The sequence below is a fragment of the Hypomesus transpacificus genome, chromosome 14 (genome assembly GCF_021917145.1).
Source record: "Hypomesus transpacificus isolate Combined female chromosome 14, fHypTra1, whole genome shotgun sequence".
In the NCBI taxonomy this organism is placed as follows: Eukaryota; Metazoa; Chordata; class Actinopteri; order Osmeriformes; family Osmeridae; genus Hypomesus; species Hypomesus transpacificus.
The window spans coordinates 11,444,759-11,465,109 of record NC_061073.1 but is presented as its reverse complement, the minus strand read 5'-3'; the positions used below and the strand labels follow the sequence as shown (position 1 = coordinate 11,465,109).

Below are 20,351 nucleotides of genomic sequence, written 5' to 3'. Positions count from 1 at the left end.
ACAGATGAGCTTGTGTGTTTGGGATCATGAGCAGTTCCTTTCTTTCTCCAAACTTTAGCCTTTCCATCACTTTGGTAAAAGTTAATCTTTGTCTCATCAGTCCATAAAACTTTGTCCCAGAATTTTTGAGGTTCATCTCTGTACTTTTTGGCAAATTCCAGCCTGGCCTTCCTATTCTTCTTGCTAATGAGTGGTTTGCATCTTCTGGTGTAGCCCTTGTACTTTTGTTCATGAAGTCTTCTGCGAACAGTAGATAGTGATACCTTCACTCCTGCCATCTGGAGGTTGTTGCTGATCTCACTAACAGTTGTTTTAGGGTCTTTCTTTACAGCTCTTACAATGTTTCTGTCATCAACTGCTGATGTTTTCCTTGGTCTACCTGTTCGACGTCTGTTACTTAGTACACCAGTAGTTTTCTTCTTCTTCAGGACATTCCAAATGGTTGTACTGGCTATGGCCAATGTTTCTGCAATGGCTCTGATTGATTTTCCATCTTCTCTAAGACTCACAATTGCTTGTTTTTCACCCAAAGACAGCGCTCTGGTTTTCATGTTGTTTTCACCTCTGAATACAGTCTGCATAGACAAAACCTATCTTACCCAATCTGAACCTGAGTGTAGACATTCAGTGGTATTTATTGATTGAATAATGTATGTAATAGGACACACCTGGGCAACAAAACACACCTGTCAGTCACATGTTCCAATACTTTTGCTCACGTGACAAATGGGTGGGTTCGAACAAAAAGGTGATATTTTCTAATTTGTGCATCAGATCCTGATGTAAATACCTGGAAATAAAAGCTGAAACGTTGATCTCTGGTTTCACATTCATCGTTTGATGTCAAGCCCAAATGTTTTCAGTCTACAGCAAAAATAAAGGAATTGGCCTCACTGTTCCAATACTTTTGGAGGGCACTGTATATGATGCAAAGGGACTACCTTTGGTTTGCATTCATCTCCTAAAATAAATACAGCAACCATAGTCACTAACACCCAATAAAATATTTTTCTTGTCTTTCACCCAGTGTTGGGTACTATAGATTGAGTGGCGTAATGGATAATCGTGTTAAGGACAGAACATAGATGTGGTGTGCACTTTTGTGCCTTGATGTGGCCAACATAGCGGGAGTGGATGAGTGGAAGGAACTGTCAACAGAGAACATGTATAAATTATAGCCTTCAAGTTATTTCTATTCAGGTGTCACCTATCTTGCTATTTTCACCTTTCTCAAACAATATTTTCCAAATAGGGACCACCTCAATGCGAAGCAAAGAGAGTTGATTTTTGACGATAGATAACCTAAAAGTCTATAAAATATTTGTGAATTGACTGGCAAAAACAAATACAAAATTAACGTAGTTCCAACTCTATTAATCCGCACAAGTTTGAGGCAAAACATTGGCTGAACTTTACTCTTAGACTCTCAGCTAGTTTTTCAACAGAGATATTGGATGTATACAATTTCATGTAGAACAGAACAGGGAAAAGTTTGTGGGCAATCCTTTTCTTTTGTTGACACATTGTTCATGTAGACACAACATAGACATAGCATTCATATCTATGAATACTCGACAATCGGAAATGAAACGTTTATAGTGCCTGTGGTTGTGCTAATCTCTGTGCACGGTGTCTGAATACAAGACTCTAGTGACCCCAAGTGGATAGACCTATGACACCAAGTTAGACTCGAAAGGGACAAATAGTGACATTACTTTAAATTTGTTTACTTAAATAAAAAAATTGTACATCACATCTTATAATAGACATCATTCTCTTTAAAAACTTTACAGGAATTTGTACATGACATAATTTATTATAAAATCCTTCTTTGTCACTCGACTGTGGATTACAAAGATGTACTGACAACTAATGGGTGACTCAGACCATACACACAGCCGTCACATACTGATTTCAGCGTTAGGAAAACACGAGGGAACACATTGGTGCTCCGTGTTTGAAAAAAATACTTGGTTAACAGGTTAAAATAACACATATAGGCCACATGTTGATTTACAGCAGTTTTTAGAGAACAAAGCCTCTGGGTGATTCATACAATCTCTGAATATTAACATGCAAAATTGAAATAAGGACTTTTCCTATAGGGTTCATGGTGTACATGAAGGCTTGTCACACAGAGGAGAGATCTTTACATCCCTATGGCTTTCGTTCCTTCTTTTGAACAGCAGTAATGAAACATTATAAAAAGAAATGTTTTGAATTTAAAATACTATTTATGATTAATCAACTTTCCTGATTCTTATGCACATTAAACCCATAATAAGCTTTTAAGTGGCCAAATCAGAGAACAAAAAAGTACTTTGCTGCTGCCAAAAGAATGGACACTTAAAAACATAAAACTACATACAGTGGAGTATTACTGATCAATGATTTACAAAATTATGAAAAGGAAAGAATGACATTGAACCTAAGGAGAACAAAAAGAGGAAAAACGATACTTTACAAAACTTGCCTTGATGGTGTAAATGTGTGCAGAGATGTCATGTGACCAGTCAGGGCTATCAACATCAAGAAGTTCTCCAGTAATACAGGATCCAGCAGTCATGCCTCCATAACTAAATGGAGAATCAAACTGGCCTTAACAAGTGGATTTAAACCTTAACTCCTGTAAACTTAACAGTTTTAGGTAAACAAAAATTGACAATCAAATAAAACAAAATCATGACATTTTGGCAATTCAAGACTATCACATAATCAGTACATTCTGTGCATTCTGTTCTATCGAATCTTCCTCCAAGAGATTGAGATAAATAGACTGAATGTTAGTTGGTAATTTTATATAACTAAATCTAGACAACAAACACTGATGCCCAGTTAGCTTGTAAGTTTAACTTCAGCTAGCTTTTAAGTTTAATATGTAAGCATATTTCAGCTACAGTATTGAGGTTTTATACATATGTGCTTCCATTTAGTGACAAAACCAAAGGATAATACGAATTGTGGGATACTGGTTTACATAAACATTGTCTCATGAAGCATTAGTCATACAGATACACTAAATAAACTGTCAATAACTTCAACATAGAAAACAGCTAAAATGTAAAACAACAGGACTATGTTATATGACATATAAAACAATGAGAGTACTGCATAACAAACACGCTGTAAGGCCTTATGAGAGTTCTATGTGGACATTGACATGTTTATGTAGTGATTCTGCATGGACATAACATTCCTCAGACACCACTGATGTCAATTGTGGCATACTTTGCATGGAGGTGAAATTCAAAGTACATGTTAATTGTTAAGTGTAGAGAAATACATTTTGCCATATCAAATCCTCTGTACCTATACTTTATGACACCCACAAACTTTTTAGAGACCAACATGAAACGTCACATTTCATTTTAAATTTCAGACCAAGATACCAGACTGTTCTAAACTGACATACTGTATGTTTAGAAGAAACCTCCAGTTTAACTTTACCTCCACATTTTATTTAATAAAATAAAACCACATTTGGCTTCAAGTCTTTCTTTCCATGTCTGGGATGAGAAAGAAAAAACCCCTGCTTTATCTTAAAAAATATTATATGATTAGAGTAATGTCACAATTTCACATTGGATATATAATTATATGTGCACCTATATAAGGGATGAGACAAATAGCTAAATAGTATTAAATTTGGGCTACCTATTGTCAGTTGTTCCTGGACAATGATACCTGTGGTTGTTTTCCAAAATGTTCCTAAGCACCGTTCATTAGCTGGGCCTCAAAGCAACTGGACGTTTCCACAAACATGACCCCTCATTCTTGGGGAAAGTTAGACGAGGCCCCCCAACGTTATCTACTTGACCGCCGATAAGTCCTACCGAAGGCAAAACGCTGACACTGAGAAGAAACAAGCAAATACGCAAATATGGAGTGTGTGATGCACACCTCTACATACGACCACTTCTCACAAACAGTCAGGGAGATCCAGCCTCCCTCCAGAAAAACACCACAAGACAAACAAACGCACACACACACGCGCGCACACACAGAAGAGCTAAAAACCTTTTACCAAACGAAATAGGTAAACGACAGACAAATGGGTACCCAAGTCATTCCCAAACACTTAACCTCAACCAAACCAATAGGGGCAGTAAAGATAGGCGGGTCCACAATCCTTTCTCCCCAACCTGCCATTGGTTATAAACCCAGCAAGGAAGAGGAATCATCAGAAAAAGGACCAAAGGACTCCATGTTGACTTGGCCTTAAGACGATTCACCATCCACGCTAACCTACATGTGCAATAGGCAGCAAGCTACTATTGATGCACTGTGTGCTTCTTCTACGTGTGAGTCTAAGGACGTAACCCATGAAGGCATCCATCTTAAGAACTAGAGTCGTTAGTGAAGGCAGCCATCACGGGCACTAGAGGGAGTCACTTGGAAAGGCAGCCATATTGGTGCGGTTCAAGAAGTCACTGTAGCAAGGCGGCTATCTTGCAGCAAGGCTAAGTCTCTGGGCTGGTGGCTGTGCCCATGGTCAGGATCTTCATGTATTGTGTAAAGATGGCTTCAAAGGCCTCATCTCTGTGGATCATGGCACCAAACACCAAAGGCTGTGAAAAGAAGAAGAGGATAAGAAGGGAGGATGTGGGTGTGGGTGGATGTGTGAGAGACAGAGAGGGGGGGAGTGGTGGAATCAGCTTTGACACCTCGTCAAATCATGTGCAGACCCATTTTGACCCATTTCAACCTGCTGAGTGTTTTTAGCAAATGGCTAGACTGACAGAACATAGACTACAGGAAGAGAGTGAGAAAGAGAGGGAGGAAGGGGGAGAACAACAGAGAGGGGGGGGGGGGAGAGAGGGAGAGGTTTTTCAAAGGTGAAATACTGTTTAAAAGGTGCATTTACCTTCTGGGTGGATGGTGTTGCTATGGAAATTCCCATTCCAGATCCCGGTAACACAGACAGTACTTTGTACTGCAGGAAGGGTAATATATATATATAGATATAGAGATATAGAGAGATATTGAGATATAGAGTGAGATATATATAGAGGGGGATATATATATATAGAGAGAAAGAGAGATAGAGAGAGATATAGCGAGAGAGAGAGAGAATATATACAAATGTAATGAGGGCAACAATTGGCAGTGAGGTTTCATCAGACCTTCTGTAATAGTACAGGAGCAGTGAGTGGAAACGGGACTTACCTTCTGAATGTCAGTGATGTCCACCAGCTTGATGACTTTGTTCTTTTTGGAGGAGCTAGACCTGGAGCTGGAGCTCTCAAAGCACAGGTAACTGTTGATGTAGAGAAAATACACACGATAAGAGCACAGAGCTATTCTCTAAAGACTGGGCACGAATTAGCCTACTTATATTAGATGTGATTTTGAGGGGAGGATTGTATGCCCTACAATCAAATAGAGTACAACATTCAGGTTCATTCGGTAAGGAAAACGTAAACACAGAAAGTGTTACCCAAACCAAATTTTTTTCTGACCAAAATGCAAACAGTATATACCGTAATTTTCGGACTATAAGCCGATAGATTTTTACAGCTAATGGCTAACGGTTAATAAATGGGAGCTTCGTCAAGCAGCCGTCTCTTTCCCCTCAATCCCCTCTGTGCACAAACCCTTACATATGATAATCAAACATTAAAACACCTGCGGCTTATAGTCCAGTGCGGCTTATATACGACACGTCATTCAATTTAGCTGCTGCGGCTTATATCACGGTGGACCTCATAGTCCGAAAATGAAGGTATATGTGTGCGTGATTTGTGTTTTTTTTTTTCCCCCACATACTTTTCTGTGACGTAGAGCACACCATTGCGGATGTAGTCCGTGGGCATCTTCCTGTCCCTGTTGATCAAGCAGCATCGCCACCCGTTTTCACACACTGCACACAGAACAACCCCACACAAATATATAACACACTGGACACCGGCGGTCTACATACATAAACATGGCAAGGTGACTTCAGTCCACATCGTCCAACAGTCATTTCTCCAAACTTCAAATGTATTACACTGTTACTTGAATACAAATTGTTAATAGAAGTGTATTACTTTTCTAAACTCTGTTTAGACATAAAAAGTATGAGTAGTATTTGGGTGCACAGTATCCTATGATTAGACAGGAAGTCCACACACCAGCTAGGGGGCGCTCTGCCTCGGACAGGTTGAAGACCTCGTGGAAAGCCCCCTTCTTCGTGCTGAAGGCCCGCCCACCATCTTCCTCACGACTGATACCCAATGGCATGCCTGTTGCTAGGCTTCCACGAGCCACTGTCGGCTGAATCTACCATCGAGAGAGAGAGAGAGAAGGGGAGGTTGAGAGAAAGAAAGACAGACAAAGACCATTAGACTTTTCAACTCTTGGCCAGAGGAGAGGAGGGCATTTGCATAACCGAAGCAGCAAAGTGAGTTGTTGCAGGGTTTCTCAAACCGATGGCAGTGTGGCCAGCCTCAATCTTCACACTTCACCAGGAGTGTTGCTCCGGTTACATTCAGCAGAGCGGTGACACAGGCTGAGGACGCTTTGTGGCGGTAACTCAGTTACTTCTAGGGCACTTTCACAGGTGAACCTCATGTCTACAGAATCCTACTAGCAGACTACATTGCATGATAAAAAGCAATACCCACAGTATGATGCGACACCTATCATGGCACTATAAATACTCAAATTATGTTTTCTACAGAAGATAATACTGGCAAAAAAATATTTAATAGAGGAAACATCCCCTCTATATCATATTAACAACATAACATTTTAAACACACACGTTTCCAGAAAACAGCTCCTCTTCAGAAGCACACTAGGTATTCTCACATTATAAAGCCTTTCAATTTGTTTGCATGTAAAGGCCGATATATGCTTCTGCGTTTTTCGGAAAACGGACACATGGGAACGCCCTCGTCTCCGTGGAACGCCCTCTACAACCTCTCGGTCAGCCCTCGTAAAGCCTCAGAGAGCTTGACGTGCACCTCTTTCATTTTGTACCTCTCCATCGTGGCTACGGAGAGCTACGGAGACCCCCTTGGCTGTGATTGGTCAGTATTAAGTACCGCTTGCGTCAGGGGTAGGGGCGGGGTTGCCGTGATAGCAGGACGAACAGAATCCTTTGACCGCCATTGCATGTAAAGTTTTTACAATTCATATTTCAGCTAAACGGTACATGTAAATCAGAATCTGAGTTAAAATGTGATAAGAAATGGGCAGTGTAGTTGCTGAAAATGTGCGTATTTTATTGATGGAACGGTTCATTTGTAAATTTGCTCAGACTTTTCGGTAACCTAGGTAAATAAACACTCAACGACGTCTAAACAAAAAACCGTTGCGCCACCTACTCTTCTGGCGGTGAATTGTTTTCAGCACCCACAGCCTACGGAGAACCATAAACGCAGCCTATCCGTCCGTATCCGTGCGTATCCGTGCGCCCGCCCATCCATAAATGGAGACGCAGAAGCATATTTCGGCCATATTTCGGAATATAACCACAAGCTACAGCTCAGTACAACAAAAGAACAGCCACGCTTATTCCAAAACCCAAATTCAATCAAACTGAAAAAATTATAGTAAATTTGTTTTTAAAATACAGTTAAAAAAATATATATAATACATATGCAGGGCTCTCAGTTTGGCTGTTCCAATGTTGTCAACATTGCTCGAGGCAAATGTGAGATCTACACTGCTAACAACACTACAATCCAATCAATGTCAATCAAAAATACATCAAGCCCCAATTGACACTCCATAACATACCATAACACACACACACAAACTCAGAAAGGGTCTCGGGTTTACTCTGATGGTGTCTATGGAAACGGATCAAAAACACGGGAAATGGTGGTGATGTGTGACACACGTGCATGTCAGAGAGGACGAGCAGCGTGGGAAAACACTAACAGTGAAACTACGGAGAACGTTTTTGATCCTTTACATAGACACTCATAGTCGGTATGGCTCACACCAACACACATCCAAAACACAGTCACGGCAGCAGACACACAGCTGAGACTGGTGGAGGTGTGACACACAAGTTCTGCACACCAGGGGCCCCTACCTTTTCAAACCCAGACAGCTGAGAGAGAGAAACAACACACTGTACTCAGAAACTAAATTAAGGATCCCCACAGTCCAGATACTGCGAATGAAAAGTGAACCAAACATGACAATGACATTGAAATGACTGTGTATTTATACGTTCAGTATAAATGCATGTTCATAGTCTACAACAAAACATTTGACTTTGTTAATAGTGTATGTGGACTCAATATCAAAACACATATACTTGAGAAATGCATGTAAATGTGCATTTATAAAAATTAACAGGAAAAAGCCAAACGAAAAAGTTCATTAACGATGTGAAATGATCTGTACATGCAGGCACACACACACACAGACACACAGACAGACACACACACACACACACACACACAGCCTACCCGTCTGGAGAGGGTGGCGCTGCCACGTTCCTTCAGCTGGGGATCAGTGGGCAGATTGGTCCAGATGATGTGAGGTGTGTCGTACTTGTCCCTAAGCTTTGGGCAGCTTTTGAAGATGAAGTCAATGATGAAGAACTTAATACCAGCATACAGACCTGGAGGGGCGGTTGGGGGGGGGGGGGTGGAGATGGGGGTTGGAGGGGTGAATAGATCTCAAACACTGTATTTTTCTCTCAGTCTCCCTCCCTCTCTCTCTCACCATCTACCTTTCTCTCCCTCCTGCTACTTTATATGAGATATACAGTATTGCTAGTGACAGTGGTAACGCTACTTAACCCACGGTAAGTAACCTACAGTAACGCTGCTGTACATAGTATCAAAGGCGATGAAGTGCACAGTAGGGGGCGTGTTCAGGCGTCGCCTTCTCACCCATCATGAAGCCCACCAGTTTGTAGGGCAGGACGCAGGAGCAGATGAAGGCCATCCACAGGGCGATGTAGAGCTTCTGAGTGATCTCAGGCTGCACCCACATGAACAGGCTGAAACACACACACACACGCAGACGCACACGCAAGAACGCACACAGGTGCACCCATGGCACAAGCGCACGGAAGAACACACACACACGCACAAGAAAGAAAGCGGACACACACAGGGTGAAAAGGCGAAGTGACCGAGTGACTTAAGAGACGAAAGGCATTACATCCACACAAACCATGCATGTCTGCAAAAATATAAACAAACTAAAAAGACACTCACTTCTTTATTTTCTCCAACACATCTGCCATCTTTCCAAATAAGTTCTGTGAAAACACATATATTTCATGTGAAAACGCCAAACCTGAAGATCTTAATGTGTACCAAACTAACAGTGCAATTAATTGTGCGAATTCTGACGTGACATCTATCACAATTTAAAACGTGTAAATTGAGGACACCGTCACCCCTCACCTGCGCTTTCTGTGCTACATCGAGAACTAACTGGAATTTCTCTGAAACAGTCAGATCCTCTTTGGCTGGTTCCTAGGAAAACAAAGATGGTTGTTACACTACGAGGCACCCCATTTGCAGGCTTAACTGAGTTCCATTGATTGATTGGATCGAAAAGCCTTCTCCACAACAATTTGCAGAAATACTGTATTTAAAGAGCTTCTGTACACACAGTTTTTCATGTGAAAACAACTTTCTTCTGCCCAAAATAAGAACTACTCCATCGATCAGTCACATAATCAAACTGTAATGGATGTATTTAGTGAGTGGTCTGTTTGGTGCTGTCATATGGCAGGTCTTACCACAGGTTCTGAAACCTCAGGAACAATACTCCACTGAATCCTCCATCCTCTGATCAACACACAGAAAATCATAGATAAACAACTAATAGATTCACATCCAGTTCAAAACGGTATATTTACTGAGTGGGCATCAATGTCACTGAACATTCGTCTGTTTCAGAATCTAGAAATACGATTTATGCTAGGTCTTATCATTAGCCGATTCTTCCCCAACTGGCTGAAGATGGACAGGCTTGATGGTGCGTGGTGATGCTGACTGGCTAACCTTGCGATTAGGTAATTTAAGGAGAGTCTCAGAATGGCCAGGAAGAGAAACATGGGGATGGCCCATCCATGCCACGCAGCGTTCATATAGATCTGTGGAAAAGAAAGAGACAAAGAGAAAGCCAGAGGAGTCCGGGGATATATGGAAAACAGTGTTGGTGGGGGGAAAGAGAGAGAGAGCAACAGTTGAGATTAAGAGGCAGAGGGGAGAGATAGAGGGAGGAGAAGAACATGGGAGGGGAGAGAGAGAGAGAGAGAGAGAGAGAGAGAGAGAGAGAGAGAGAGAGAGAGAGAGAGAGAGAGAGAGAGAGAGAGAGAGAAAAGGGAGGGAGGGAGGGAGGAGGGGGAGAGAAAGGGAGGGAGGGAGGGAGGAGGGGGAGAGAAAGAGAAGTCAGGCACGGTGTACTTACATGACCTACTCTTGCAATTCATATATTACTACACATGAATGAATGTGTATGGCACATCACATAACTCTCTCATGCATGTCACATCTATCCATCTCGATCTGTCTCTAAATACAATCACATGCGTGCATAGCTGTAAATGCATGGCCGTGTCAAGCAGAGGACAAGCACATGCAAGGCTGGGTTCATACAGATGCTGTTCCTGTGAAATATGACTATGGGTGTTAAGAGAGGCAGAGGATGGGGGTGAGAACAAGTGAAAGAGATTGTAGTAGAGACAGTAAGAGAGGCAGAGGGAAACACAGAGAGAGAGAGGAGCAAGATACAAAGAGAAAGGGAGAGACAAGAGAGAGGTTGGTTGAAAAAAAATTTAGACAGATATGGATCTTGTCTGATGTGCAAACTAGGCCATGTAGTACTAATATTCAACACAAGAGGGCAGTTTGATAAAGGATATGGACATCCCTACCTGTCCAATACCTTTTCATTGTGATTAAGATTAATGTGTGTGTGTGTGTGTGTGTGTACTTACAATGAAGGCTATGGCTGATGTGTATACAGAGTGCCAGCTGGATAAGGCAGAAAGGTTCCTCATGAAGTTAGTGACAGGTTTGGCCCCTCTCTCTGGATAGCACAGATGAACACAGACAACATTTAGGAAAAAGGGAGTTGTTTCTTTTTATATAATGACACCATAGGTTGTATTGTGATGCATGTTGGTTAATTTAGTGAAATTAGTTATTTTAATGATGTAAACATGAGGACTGTAAGAGGAAAATATCACACCTTGCCCCCCCCCCTCCCGCCCCAAAGATACAATAGAGGTTCTTTCTGAACACTTACTTAGTCGTCTCATGTTTTCTGTCAACCTGAGAACGAGACATGAGACATGTTATTCCACAGAAACACACAGCTTGCTTTAATAAACTGTCCCACAAAAAGCCAAGGATGAGCAATGTTATGGTGTCGTTTCCTGACAGAAACTCCACATCTTCCCACCCCAAAAAACGGAAAAAGTTGTGCACAAAAGTATCTCAGGCTATAAGGCAGGTAGAGAGATGAGACGTGTTTTGTTGCAAAGTAAACGACCTTGCTCTATTTAGCTTTCCCCTGAGTCTCAGTGTGCTGTGGAAGCCTTGAAGAATCCCACGCTTGCTATGATCCTTTCTTTGTCTGACCCTCTTTTTTCTCCCCCCCTCCCCCTCTCTCTCTCTCTCTCTTTCTCCTGCTCCCTCTGTTCACTTCAGTCTCGAGGACTAACATCAAGGTCAGATGAACTGACGCTGAGCAAGTGTTCCCTTTCACTTCTCCCCTATTCTCTTGTCTCTCTCAAGAACACAGGCCTCCTTCGCCCCTATCCTCCTCACCTTCTCTCATCCTTCCCTCGCTTATTCTCACCCTCATCCTCTCTCTCATCCTCTTCCTCCTTCTCTCTCTCCCACCTCCTCTTTCTTTCTCTCATCGCTCTCTCTCTCTTTCCATGGCTTCCTCCCAATTTCTGGATCCCCCCCATCCGCCTCTCTCCTTTGTGTCTATATACCTGATTAAAGTTTAGATTTCAGGTGAAAATACCACCCAAAACGTTTCTGTACTTGCCTAACTGGAGGATAACAGGGGTGTCTCACAAGAGTCAAGTAGACTGTAAAGTAAGGGCTTGATATTTAGAACAACTGTGTATACACTGGAATACACTGGGATCAGCTGTTGGACAGTAATATTACAGTGTAGAGGGGAGATCTGAAGCTTTTGATCAGCATTGCGTCAGCAAGTGAACACCCTACTGGGGGGGAATTCTGCCCAACCACTACACTTCAGAATCTGTGCCTACATGTTCTGCTGTACATCAACAAGACCCTAAAACAGATCCTGGACTATTCACATACTAGGGACTGAGAAAAAGAACCGATCCAAAACCAGTTCTTACAGTAGGAAATAGGAAAAGGAAATAATCACGTAGTACACATAATCCACCACTAGAGGTCAGGAATTACGCTCACTTCCAGGGCTTCCATGGCTACAGCCGCCCAGTGTCTTTACTAAGCCCATGGATTGGCTGTCACCAATAAGAAGGGGCCAATCGGATACCTGGGGTGAGCTCATAGGGCTGTTTAGCTCACGCTGTGACTGGCTACTTCAGAGGTAGCGTTGATGAATAGGACGCTGACAGACCGTGAGCCCGTTACAAAGCCATCATTTTTATGACCTCCCTCCCTCCCTCTCCAAACAGGGTGCAGTCGAAGGACTCCGTAGCTGTTAAGCCTGATGGCTTTTAGTGTCCCTTCCCACTGATCGAGCGGAGATGGGGCTATCATGACTGTGTTCGATTGCGCTGATAACTAGTGCCGGCTTTCCAGCAAAGCTCACTGTCACACTGTTGGAGCAAGACATCCTATACACACACACACAGAGCAACACAACAATATACACACATACACTAAAAAAGGAACAGAAACACAGACCTACACAAAAATACACACACTAAAACATTAACACACCAGAACGTAAACTAAAATACACACGACACACTAAAACACATTTCATTTGGCAATATGTGTTGAGGTAATTACTGCTTGTCAAATCTACTTATAACAACTAAAACAAGTAACTGTGTATTCAGAGATTAGGATTTAGGCCTATGCTATGCTTATATACAGTACTGTCAGATATCATAATCCACTTATGCACTCTGGGGAACTCAACTCCTAGGTACCAATCGTACAACGCTAAACTCATGCTTGCACTTGCAAGCTCTACTGGACTACCAAACAATCACATGGTCCTACACTGTGTCCTTGAACAACCTCATGATCGATCGCTGCTTTAAAACAATGACCAGCATGTTCACAGCAAATCTCAGAAGGCTGGGAAGCTCATTAAAGAGGTATGGAAAAACCAAACATTGGAAACAGATATGGAAAAGGAAACCTTACAGAATCGATGAGCACGCATTTCCAAGAAATATGGCTATTATAAGTTGACTAAGACCTTAAAATGAAAAAGTAAGCAAAGTTAGCTGAGTAAAGTTAGCTGAGCACATCTGATCATGCAGTTTGGAACACTTGATTGGTGACTCAGAAGCAGATGAACTATCTTGCAACAATACAAGAAGAATCTCTAAAAAACATCATCCAGTTGAAGCTTTAAGTTGAACTACTCCAAAAACCATACCCCCAAAACCTGAAATGACAGAGATCTATTACTTAAAAAGTGTCTCAATAATTGAGTTCCTTCATGTTTAATTTCCCTCTCATTTCGCTCTGCTGGAACTGATCCATTGGTTTTATCGCAGAGGGTGAGTCGAATCGAGTGCTCTTACTAGTTTGCTGGGATATGCCTGTAGCAGGAGGGCTTTATTTCAAGTAAGTCACACATCTGAGTAACACTTTATTTGAACAGTCCATCTGCAAACAGCCAATAGATACTCAGTAAAACATTTTGAATTACTCTAACAGGGCTCCAGGCTCTGTCATTATGTGTGTGTGTGTGTGTGTGTGTGTGCATGAGTGTGTGTGTGTGTGTGATTGCTTCAGTGTGTGTGTGTGTGTGTGTGTGTGTGTGTGTGTGTGTGTGTGTGTGTGTGTGTGTGTGTGTGTACGAGTGTGTGTGTGTTCATGTTGTGTAATTGTAATTTGCTTAACTACATGCTCTTATGGTTTCTTCCCTTTAGCACTTATTTTTTGGTTGTTCACAATGTGTACTTCTGTTTTTGGCTACCTGCAATGCTTTGGGGCTATCTTGTTGTTATTATCAGTGACCTATGCACTTTGTAAAGCTCTCTCTTGGAAGTCGCTTTGGATAAAAGCGTCTGCTAAATGAATAAATGTAATGCAATGTAAATGTACGAGGGTGTGTATGAAGGTGTGTGTGTATGAGGGTGTTTATGAGGGTGTGTGTGTGTATGTGTATGAGGGGGTGTGTGTTTGTGTGTATGAAGGTGTGTATGTGGGTGTGTGTGTGTATATGAGGGTGTGTTTATGAGGGTGTGTGTATGAGGGTGTGTATATGAGGGTGTGTGTATGAGGGTGTGTGTATGAGGGTGTGTGTGTGTATGTGTATGAGGGGGTGTGTGTTTGTGTGTATGAAGGTGTGTATGTGGGTGTGTATATGAGGGTGTGTTTATGAGGGTGTGTGTATGAGGGTGTGTATATGAGGGTGTGTTTATGAGGGTGTGTGTATGAGGGTGTGTGTGTGTGTGTGGACTCGGACCTCTTGGCACTGAGTGGCTCCTCCGTCTCCACAGTGTTCTCTTCCGGCTGGAAGCGGAAGTCCTCCACGTAGGCCCCAAACCTGTCGTACAGCCACTTCTGTAGACGAGTGTAGAGGGTCTCCTTCTGCTTGTCTGTGGAGGGGAGGGAGAGAGAGGGGAGAGAGAGAAGGAGAGACAGAGAGGGGGGAGAGAGAAAGAGAGAGAGTGAGGGAGAGAGAGCGAGAGCGAGTGAGGGAAAGAGAGAGTGAGGGAGAGAGGGAGCGAGAGAGAGAGTGGGAGAGAGACCAGAAGAGGATATAGTCAGACCAACAATGTAAAGTCCAGTACGAAGTAGTGTGGGTGTTTTCCAAGGTGCTCCTGGAACAGGCCTATCCATGTCCAGAGTAGCTCAATGGACCCTGAAGATGTTAGTACCTTTGAAAGATTTACAGTTACAAGCTGATTGACTAGAAAAGCCAATGACGACCATGCACCTTCAGGTGTACCGGTGTTAGGAACACAGTAGGAAAGCTAAGTGTTCCTCACAACCACTAAAGAAGCTTTTGCACACCCCCAAAGGCTGAATAACTAAAATAAAGAAGAACACTAGGCATGACACGGAGTGGCCTATTTTGACTCAAAGTTGCCATATTTCTCTCAAGAGACATTGTTAACAATGCACAGTGCATCAAATGTCTTTCCCCCCCTCTGCATCCAACCATCTCTCCTTCTCTTGATTCCCCTTTCACACCTACATAAGGCTTTAGGTCTGGTATAGCTTTTTCAGGCACTAAACTCTCAGATGGCTGCTTGCATCACTACCAGCTCAAAACATATATATCAAAATATGGTACCGCAAACATCTGAGCACTACTTTTCCCTGGCCTCGCATCTAGAATGGATGAACCAAAAGGAGGTCTCCTAAACTTGACAAGCATGCAAGCTACACAATTGCATATTACCAAACAAACTGGTAATTCCCAGCTGACTGAAAGACTGACTCACAATGAGCGCAATACAAAAATAAACTGTCTGTAAGTCCCGACAATGGACTGCTGCTCAAATCACGACAGTGAGACTTCCTGTTTAAAACAGACTCCCCACAGTGAAGCATCCTTCTCCATACATCACATTATGGAATCCAGAGGAAAAAAACAATGATGCACCGTTTGTTCGACTAGATGCTTCTCAGTATTAGGTTAGATGTTTGGTTTTCTTTGGAGAGATGACAGTTGTTATCAGCAGAACATGCGAGGGGAGTCAGATGGCTGAGCGGTGAGGGAGTCAGGCTAGAAATCAGAAGGTTGCCGGATCGATTCCCCGCTGTGTCAAATGACGTTGTGTCCTTGGGCAAGGCACTTCACCCTACTTGCCTGGGGAGGATTGTCCCTGTACTTACTGTAAGTCGCTCTGGATAAGAGCGTCTGCTAAATGACTAAATGTAAACATGCTACAATCGGAAGCCATTGGACAGGAGCAATGAGCTGTGTACTGTAGGTGCAGTGTATGCACGCTTAGCAACAACATTCAACCACTCAAGGCCTGAGGTAGGTACCAAGCAGACCTTTAACAGGAAAGAATCAATTTTCCACCAGAGCCAGATACACTTTCCCTGTGTGTGAAATTCCCTACAGAGGGACAGAGAAGGATGCAATTCATAACACATCACCCTCCTTTACCCCTCCACAGGAACACACTTCCTGGAACTGAGAGTCGTATACACACACTTACACACACCCTGACATACACACACACAAGCAAACACACCTGTAAACTCATGTAAACACACGCAAATACACCCAAGTAAACACATGGAAACACTCACACGCAAACACTCACATGCTGTAACACACACAAACACGCCCACACACACACACTCATTCGCCGCATCAAGGGGGTGGTGAGACACGCTTCTCCACACGGAGCTACCACAGCAGGCTCAGAAATGCCAGCAGGTTGTTCTCCAAACTCCCACGCAGATGTTGAACCCCTAGCGCTCCTCCGCCTGGAGACGGCGCGAGGCAGGCCGGGCTGAGGCAGGCCGGGCTTAGGCAGGCCGGGCTGAGGCAGGCTGAGGCAGGCCGCTCCATCCTTCTCTACCCCTTAGCCCTGCCACCTCATCTTTATTTCAAAACTGAATTAGGAGCCGGGTGGAATTCATGGGGAGACGTACGAAAGGAACGGTGTGCTGCATAGCTGGGGGGGCCCCGGGGGGTGGAGGGCGGGATGGGGGACATACCAGTGTCATGTATGCAGCCCAAAAAAATCCCAAATGTGACCGATGGCATCTTGATTCAACAGGTTTTCAAATGAGGGGAGCCTTATTTGATGCCGCAGGCGAGGTGTGTGGAGCAACAGTGAGTAGGAGGGTCAAATGCTTTGTGTTGGCCTGCTTGTTCAATTGATGATTCAAGTTCATGTTTCAAGTTTATTCGCCATTTGGATCGGGTACAAGTACATTGGAATTATTTTGGTCCTGATCCTCTTTACAGTTTCCTAGCGTCCTATCTAAACCTATAATACATCATGTCCTAATCCAGTGTGAGCTCATATTTATATCAACAATATTAAAATACAAATATAGAGTTGAATAATAATTAATAATACACCTGTTTGTACATGAAGTAAAGTGACATGTCTCACCTGTGCCGTTGACTGTCGGAGGAGATGCTTTGGGAGGCTGTGGAGGAGAATCTTCCGGCCTACGAGGAAACAGGAAACAGAATGCGTGACTGAACTACACAGCTTTCAAGTTAGGGGAAAATATGTAATTTTCTTATTATCAGACGGCGCATTGATGGCTCAAGGGCCGTGTTCTTTAAACTCCCCTTAGGTGGGCCTGTACACAGCCACATCGAACGCTAACAGAGAACGGACGGAAAGTTCAGATTCATCCTGGTCGCTTGACGTCTCAAAAGAGTGGGGGGGGAAACGGGAGACACGGAGGCCAAGTGAGAATGGGGCTGAAAAGCTTTTCCTTGTGCTTGTTTAAATGGTCCTGGCACAGAGAGAGAGTTTCCATTCAAACTCTGCCTGACACAGGACTGATTGACATTTAGCATCTTGGACACAAGGTCCATGAACTCAAGGCCAGAGACGGCGATCCTTGTTGAATGGGAAAGGAGACAGTGGGGGGGGGGAATCTGTCAGCCACATGCCGGCCTGCTTATTAGAGACCCAGCCAGGCCTACGGAGACTATTTTTAACAAGGACTGTCACCCACCACATGCCGAGAAGCATGCTCTGACACACGCACAGTCACACAGGCATTCTGTGTGTTACATTGTCACCCTCACTAGCTACAAACACAGACGTATGCACAGACACACACTGACGGTGTCCTTCCTTATCAGCATACCCTGAGTGGAGGGTACCTTCTGTAGGACGAACTGTGTCATGGTGAGGGCTGTCCCTACTGTGGCGGCAGTGAAGACGAAGGGGGGCCCTTTTCAAATCTGACAGAAGAAGATCGGCGGGACTAGGGTTTTCTACCTCGTTCTCAGAACCTCGCTCATCTTCTGCTCCAAGTCGGTTCTTTTCGAGCGCTCCCTCTCCAGCTCCTGTTTCAGCGTGTCCACGTTGGTCTCTTCTCGGAGTTTCCTCAGCTCCTCCTCTGTGAAACACATCGAGGGGAAAGAAGGCATCCGAGATTAACGAGCGGCGCTTCCCCTGGCTCTAGGAGACTAGACTATCATCAAGAGCTGTTGCTGTGTTATTAGAAAGACAGCCTGTTGAGAATAGAACATGTTTTTTTAAGAACAAACACGCCTTCACATTTTGTGTGTGTGTGTATATATACAGTGCCCTCCAAAAGTATTGGAACAGTGAGGCGAATTCCTTTATTTTTGCTGTAGACTGAAAACATTTGGGCTTGACATCAAATAATGAACGTGAGACCAGAGATCAACGTTTCAGCTTTTATTTCCAGGTATTTACATCAGGATCTGATGCACAACTAAGAAAATATCACATTTTGTTTGAATCCACCCATTTGTCATGTGATCAAAAGTATTGGAACAGATATACTTAAAACATATTTAAGTGAATAAGACTTAATATTTAGTTGCAAATCCTTTGCTTTCAATAACTGCAGCAAGTCTGTGACCCATTGACGTCACCAAACTTTTGCATTCTTCCTTTTTGATGCTTTCCCAGGCTTTCACTGCAGCCTCTTTCAGTTGTTGTTTGTTTTGTGGGGTTCCTCCCTTCAGTCTCCTCTTAAGCAGGTAAAATGCATGCTCTATAGGGTTTAAGTCTGGAGATTGACTTGGCCAGTCTAATACCTTCCATTTCTTGCCCCTGATGAACTCCTTTGTTGTTTTGGCAGTGTGTTTTGGGTCGTTATCTTGCTGCATGATGAAGGCTCTGCCAATCAGTTTGGTTGCATCTTTCCTTAAATTGGCAGACAAAATGTTTCTGTAGACTTCCGAGTTCATTTTGCTGCTGCCATCATGTGTTACATCCTCAATGAAGATTAATGAGCCCGTCCCAGAAGAAGCCATGCAAGCCCAAGCCATGACATTACCTCCACCGTGTTTCACAGATGAGCTTGTGTGTTTGGGATCATGAGCAGTTCCTTTCTTTCTCCAAACTTTAGCCTTTCCATCACTTTGGTAAAAGTTAATCTTTGTCTCATCAGTCCATAAAACTTTGTCCCAGAATTTTTGAGGTTCATCTCTGTACTTTTTGGCAAATTCCAGCCTGGCCTTCCTATTCTTCTTGCTAATGAGTGGTTTGCATCTTCTGGTGTAGCCCTTGTACTTTTGTTCATGAAGTCTTCTGCGAACAGTAGATAGTGATACCTTCACTCCTGCCATCTGGAGGTTGTTGCTGATCTCACTAACAGTTGTTTTAGGGTCTTTCTTTACAGCTCTTACAATGTTTCTGTCATCAACTGCTGATGTTTTCCTTGGTCTACCTGTTCGACGTCTGTTACTTAGTACACCAGTAGTTTTCTTCTTCTTCAGGACATTCCAAATGGTTGTACTGGCTATGGCCAATGTTTCTGCAATGGCTCTGATTGATTTTCCATCTTCTCTAAGACTCACAATTGCTTGTTTTTCACCCAAAGACAGCGCTCTGGTTTTCATGTTGTTTTCACCTCTGAATACAGTCTGCATAGACAAAACCTATCTTACCCAATCTGAACCTGAGTGTAGACATTCAGTGGTATTTATTGATTGAATAATGTATGTAATAGGACACACCTGGGCAACAAAACACACCTGTCAGTCACATGTTCCAATACTTTTGCTCACGTGACAAATGGGTGGGTTTGAACAAAAAGGTGATATTTTCTAATTTGTGCATCAGATCCTGATGTAAATACCTGGAAATAAAAGCTGAAACGTTGATCTCTGGTTTCACATTCATCGTTTGATGTCAAGCCCAAATGTTTTCAGTCTACAGCAAAAATAAAGGAATTGGCCTCACTGTTCCAATACTTTTGGAGGGCACTGTATATATATATATATATATATATATATATACACACACACAGTATTTATAATATGAGAAAATGTACTTTCTGTGTATAGCCAGTATGTGTACACACACATGCAGTCTTAGTTTAAAAGAGTGGCAGTGAGAGGTAACAGTGAACAATTTAACATCATGCAGGCAATAACAAGCCAATTTGTCTGGTTGCTCCAATATACCGGGCCCCCGTGGGTCATTTGACGTCTCGCAATCACATCAAGATCAAATTATGTACAAAGTAAATAACAACAAAACTAATTGCAGCAAATTCAAATTCATCAAGGTGTAGAATAATTTAGGCTATCCAGTGCAAACAC

At 42.9% G+C, this 20,351-nt stretch overlaps 1 protein-coding gene across 7 annotated transcripts in view; it reads right to left on the bottom strand.

Annotated features, from left to right (window-relative positions):
- Positions 1-1,706: 1,706 nt before the first annotated feature.
- The window catches only part of LOC124476429 (GRAM domain-containing protein 4-like), a 37,729-nt gene continuing 19,084 nt past the window's right edge, over positions 1,707-20,351 (bottom strand). For 5 of the 7 annotated variants that reach the window (XM_047033555.1, XM_047033552.1, XM_047033554.1 and 2 more), the window contains 16 exons: positions 18,049-18,169; positions 17,200-17,258; positions 14,577-14,709; positions 11,214-11,239; positions 10,903-10,994; positions 9,965-10,056; positions 9,700-9,748; positions 9,359-9,430; positions 9,167-9,210; positions 8,837-8,946; positions 8,408-8,562; positions 6,114-6,261; positions 5,767-5,860; positions 5,167-5,257; positions 4,865-4,933; positions 1,707-4,568 (listed from right to left, as the gene is read on the bottom strand). In XM_047033555.1, coding sequence (XP_046889511.1) covers positions 4,461-4,568; positions 4,865-4,933; positions 5,167-5,257; positions 5,767-5,860; positions 6,114-6,261; positions 8,408-8,562; positions 8,837-8,946; positions 9,167-9,210; positions 9,359-9,430; positions 9,700-9,748; positions 9,965-10,056; positions 10,903-10,994; positions 11,214-11,239; positions 14,577-14,709; positions 17,200-17,258; positions 18,049-18,169 — 1,463 coding nt within the window. In that variant the 3' untranslated portion in view covers positions 1,707-4,460. Of the gene's footprint in view, positions 4,569-4,864; positions 4,934-5,166; positions 5,258-5,766; positions 5,861-6,113; positions 6,262-7,365; positions 8,107-8,407; positions 8,563-8,836; positions 8,947-9,166; positions 9,211-9,358; positions 9,431-9,699; positions 9,749-9,964; positions 10,057-10,902; positions 10,995-11,213; positions 11,240-14,576; positions 14,710-17,199; positions 17,259-18,048; positions 18,170-20,351 lie in introns of those variants that run through there. The other 2 variants (XM_047033557.1, XM_047033558.1) reach the window with 2 other exon arrangements.